The 5,978-nt window shown below is 28.5% G+C and overlaps 1 protein-coding gene across 1 annotated transcript; it reads left to right on the top strand.

Moving 5' to 3' along the window:
* LOC107631043 lies at positions 4,896-5,820 on the top strand (the record flags this gene model as incomplete). The annotated part of the gene is given in 2 exon segments (XM_016334361.2): positions 4,896-5,487; positions 5,492-5,820. Coding segments are annotated over 2 exon segments (701 nt in total), but the record flags the coding sequence as incomplete, so codon positions are not given.

The raw sequence follows: 5,978 nt of genomic DNA, 5'->3' as shown, positions 1-5,978 counted from the left end.
TCTATCTATCAAAAAAATTGGATTTTAGTATATATGGGTGTCATTATCAGGCAGTTAACTAACATTCAACTGTATAAATTTACCAGATATTGCATAGAATTAATAAACCTTAAACTTAAGAATATTAGATTAGGAGATCACTACCTCTTTCCCCCTTTTTCTTTTTCCTTTAAATATTTAAAATTTCTAAATTAAAGATGGTCCACACGTCAATCATAATTTTATATATGTAATATGTTATCCTCTCATTCACACACATACATGCATATATCACATCGTTCTTTTATTAGTCAAAAATTAAATATTTAATTCGAAATCTTTACTTATACGCTCAAATTCTAAGTCCATCTCTACCATGAATTAAACCACCACTACAATTAAATTTTCCTATGCAAGTTGAACCATTTTAGTTAAGCTTCTTGATTGTATAGTCATAACAATTAATACTTCTACCCAACTATATATATATACGTTGATGCATCGTGTTTACAATGCCCTCCTTCACAGGGGATTCATATCCACTACTACACTAGCAAGTGGCTTAGACTCAATCTCCTGTCATTAACATTTAATGATTATTACAAATCATATCATATACTATATGATTTTATGGATATGGAATGATAATCTCTCTCCCATTAATTATTAACAAACTTTTAATAAAATGAAGGTTTTCTAAAGGTTTAATTATTCTGTTGATCCTTATAGTTTTGTGAAATTTTTAATTAGGTTTCTATACTTTTTTTCTTTTTAATTGGGTCCCTGCACTAATTTTTTTTTTCAATTAAGTCCCTCTTAGTAGTAACTTACTTAATTTTATAGGGACCCAACTAAAAAAAGAAAGAATTGGTATATGGACCTAAATAAAAGGAAAAAAAAATGTAAGGACTCAATTAAAAAAAAATTTGGTGCAAGGACTTAATTAAAAGAAAAAAAAAGTATAGGGACCTAATTAAAAATTTCGCGAAACTATAGAGACCAACAGGGTAATTAAACTTTTTCTAATTTTTTTTTTTAATTTTTCACGGTATTTCGATCTGATAGATCAAGAACTAATTCAGTTTCGTAAAAATTTTTAAGAGTATATATACTATAAAAACGTTAAATGAATTGAAACTTGAAAGTATAAAAATATTTCTAACCTTAAAAAAAATCTTAAATAAAAAGGGAAGAAAACACCAAATTTATTGATACAAATGTGTAATTTATATAAAAGTAAGTCGTGCATTCCCCTCCTTTTAATAATGTTCTTTCTCATGTATGTAATTTAGCTTAAAAATTGAATTTTAATTTTAAATTCATATAGTAGACTACTTATAAATATTTATAATTAAAATAATTAAAGATACTCTTAAAATGTTTAATCTAACTATTAGATTACGGTTTCTATATAAATAACTTTAACATAACTTTTTCTTAAAATAAACTTTTTTTTAAAGAAAAACTTATCCAAAATTCCAAACAAACATTTCAACATATAAGATTGAAATTCAGATTTATTATTTTATTATAGTTTCGTAAATTATTATAGTTCCAGCGCGCAGCTGTAGTTAGTAACCACTTTTTTATGCGTGCATAAATGTATATATTTGTACGGATATTTCTAGAAATATATGGAAAAATCATTGAAGAAATATTGACGTGGAAATTCTTGCCCCACCGACCACGTCCTAACCATTCTCTCAAACCAAAAATGAAAGTCATCTATGTAGTTTCTGCCAATTAAAATTACTAGCTTGAGTTAGAGTGCACCCAATATAATGTATGCATGCAATTCAATAATAAGGATAGATTTGAATATATATATAATTATAATTTCTGAAAGAATAACATGAGCAGAAATTAAACAAACACAAAAAAATATCGTTTAATGTAATTATAAACATAATTAAAAATAAGAAGAATAATTTTTTACTCCAATAATAGAAAATAATTTTTTGCATTTTTATTTTTGTTCCAGACACAAAACTCAATGTTAAATATATAATTATTTGTATAGTTTCTTCTATCAATATAAATTTTCGGGACAAATAACAGATGAATATTATATTGTAAAGCGTTATTATAGTATTATAATAAAAAAATTATAAAATGCTAAATATATTTTTTACATATAGTGGTTATTTTTTTATACACATTACATGTTTGTTTTGTATGTATATTTAAAGTTAGCTCCAACGAACTAAATGTTATAATTAAGGTTAGCTTACCTTCTAGCCATAGATAACGAATCAAGCTTGATAGATGATCCACGTAATATCTCTTATGAAAGCCACATACAATGTCCATTCCCACCAGGTGAAGATCGAGTCACATCCTTGCAAATTAAAGCCCCCATGCTTTCATGCTCCATCAACTTGCATTGTTGGACAGACATTTTCGTGATAGACATATATCATGTATACGAAAAGTATACAAACCACAGAATTGTTGCGGATCATAGTTAATGAAGTTATGATTATGTGTGTGCCTGTGTTTTCTGTCTTCCCTCAATTAATAATAATGTCCATTATGAATGATTACTTTATGAAAAAGTATTAGTAAATAAGCCAACTTTAAATAACTATAATTAATAATCATTAATTTATATTTTTAAAAAAAATAAAATTTAAATAATTATCATTAATTAGTATGAAATACAATTTAAAAATGTTTGTTGACTTATTATTGATTAAACCTTTATTAATTACTCAGCGAGATTGTTACTTTATTTTATTGCACAAATAATATTAGTGCTATATAATGGGAAAATATTATATTTTGGGTCAATAATATTTAATTAGTAATAGTTTATATACATATTTATAAAAATTTATACACATAAAATACATAATTTATATTTATATTTATATTTATTAAAATTTGTATATATAAATAAATAAAATTTATTTGTTGATTAGTTAATTATTAGTCAAAATTACTAAAATCTACATTTCTCAACACTTTCTGATGTTCATATTCTCTTACACTATACATGCATGGTGTTAAACTGTTAATTGTTAATTTATTGTAGATTTATAATACCGAATTTTCACTCTCGTGATATGAATTCTTTTTATAAGTAGAATAAGTTATTAGAAATACATAGGATCATTCATAGAAGTACATAGTCTAATCATAATAAAAAGAATTTCACTGAAATAAGATAAAACTACACAAATCAACCCCAACAAATTAAAAATAAAAATAACTCTAAAGCCTCAACAAGACTAGACATTCACCACTTTGTATAAAGTACTATAAACTATTGTTTACCTTAGCAGTATCAAAGATTCAAAGTGGAGCATGAGTGAGATGAGAATGAATGATTGTATTACTTAATTAAGAGTTATTGCACTATATTATAGTTCAGAATATTTTTGGTTAATTACTATATATAGATAGAGTAACAGTAACCAACCTGCGGTGAAAGAAAAGGGAAAGACTAACAACCATAAATAACACAAGTAGCCTAACTATACTTTACCCCTTGTCATTTACATCATTACCCTTAATAGTTTAAGCAAGGTTAATTTCCATCACAATAATCATGATGAATTAATTAAGTATAGAAAAATTATTAAATTATCTTTTTCTTTATTTTCTCATTATTTTTTTTCTCTTTCTTAGTTATTATGACAAAATAAAAGATATTAATTCTTAAGTCATTTTTCAAACATTTAAATAAAATATAAACATGACAAAAAATGTCAAGAAACAATGTTAATATTTACAAAAGTATTTAAAAAAATTAACATTTTGATTTTTATTTAAATTATAAATTTAATTTTAATGTATTGATAATATAAAAAATTTTATAAATTAATAAATATTAAATAAAATAAATTTAGACTATTTAAACTTTTTTTTGTACTTCTAGAATTACCGAAAATATAAACCTAAGGTGTACAAAAGATTCGGCGACAGTATAAAAAAAAATTAGAAAAGTATATGGTACTAACATATTATCTGTCAATTTTTGCCAATTCTTATTTATAATTGTGTTTCATGAAAGTATGTTCGTGAATGTGTCTAATAATTAATATATTTTAACTACATATATAAAGAAACACATTCAAAAAATATATCTATAAAGATACTTCTATTAAACACAGCTATAAAAAAGATATTTTTATTAGACACATCTACAAACACACTTCTATGAAACATAATTATAAATAAGAGTTGACAGAAAAATTAGCAGATATGCTCTTAGTAACGTAACGAAACCGAAAAAAAATTTATTAGGGCAGTGCCACGGTAGCGGCTACTGCAGTGGCATATAGTCAAAGCAATTAAGGCAACACACGTAAAAAAAATAGGGGCAAAGCCGAGATAGAGACCTGGCATGTTCCAGAATTATATGAAGAAAAAAATAACTACCTACCATTCCCAATTTCCCATATCTATTTTATCTTCTATCCAATTGCTGTGTGCCTACGACCGGGAAGCATCACCATGAACCTCCCAAACACATACATAGATATAGTTATATATTAAATTATTAATATTACATATCTTATCAATTTCACCGTAGTTTCTCTCCTCTTACACTGAAATGTATGTGTAACATCATATCATTGCATTATGTCAACTACTTACTTACGTTTGGTGGAAATTACCATGTAACGGGATCGATGCCTACTCTCATTAAAAATTTTAATTTCATAAAACAATTTAACAAAAAAATAAAATTATGAGTGTCAAAAACTAAGCGCACACATCAACATCAATACAAGAAAGTAGTGTCAAAAAGGTATATATATCCCAGATATATTCAAGACGAGCAAACCGTAAAATATACTTGTATAAAAAGCGTTGTTTTTCTATTATTTTTCAAAAAATATAATAATAATATACGTGTCTTTCTCCATATATATGATGTACCCAGAACCAGTACTCTTGAGAAATAGTCACCATATAAAATCCAACGCTTCAGATTTCACCATCACCTTTTCTGCTCTATAAATAGGTCATCGTTCATTCCAGTTTTCAGTATCTCACACACACTCAATCTTCATAAATTTCAGTTATTAGTTCAACATGGCGTTCCTAATTAGTTCCCTGAAGCTCTTGTTGTTCTCCACGTGGCTCATCTTCACCGCTTTGGGACTCAACCTCTCACTTCCAACCATTACTTACTTCTTCTCCACCCACGTGCCTCTCACGTGGAATCTCTGTCTCACGTACCTCAAGCCACCCTATCTCTTCCTCCTCCTCAACGCCATCATCCTCTCTATCGCCGCCTCCTCCATCTTCCACCACCCTATTCCTCCTCCTTCTCCTACTTACCAACCGCTTCATTTTGCTTACGTCACCAAACCATCCCCACCACTACATCCGCCCTTATCCTTACACCACGATTATCTTCCTGCTCTTGTCGACGTCAAGCCTGTCGTCGTTAACGGCATCACAGCCGCGCCCGAAGAAGAGGAACAATACAAAACGGCGACGGCGGAGTTGACGTGGATACCGGCGCCGGAGACAGAGACGGCGGAGTTGACGTGGNNNNCGAGTGCGATGAGGAAGAGATCGAAGACGATGAAGGAGCGGAAGAAGACTCCGATGGTATGTGGCAGCGACGATAATGAGAAGAGGAGAGAGGCGGAGGAGGTGAGTGATGATGAGTTGAATCGGCGAGTTGAAGCGTTCATAAGGAAGTTCAACGAAAATATGAGGCGGCAGAAGAAACAATCACTGAATCGTTCGCTACGTGAAATTGGAAACACTGATAAACCCTGCCAGTGATCATATGTATGGAACTGTATACTATTTTGTGAGTAATTACAATTTAAAAATATCTTCCAAATTCAACTAATTAAAATTCCTTTTTCAATTTTAGTTCTTCTTTCTTATGCCGTAAAAGGGGGTTGGATTTGGATTAAAGGTTTTGGTTAATATTAGAAATTAAATCAATATTCTTAGTACAAAATTTAAGAATCGATTAACGTGTATATATAATTTCTCGTCAATGATCCATAATAAATAAATGTTATCAT

Source organism: Arachis ipaensis, chromosome B03 (genome assembly GCF_000816755.2).
Source record: "Arachis ipaensis cultivar K30076 chromosome B03, Araip1.1, whole genome shotgun sequence".
NCBI lineage: Eukaryota > Viridiplantae > Streptophyta > Magnoliopsida > Fabales > Fabaceae > Arachis > Arachis ipaensis.
This window is presented reverse-complemented; position numbering and strand designations above follow the sequence as displayed.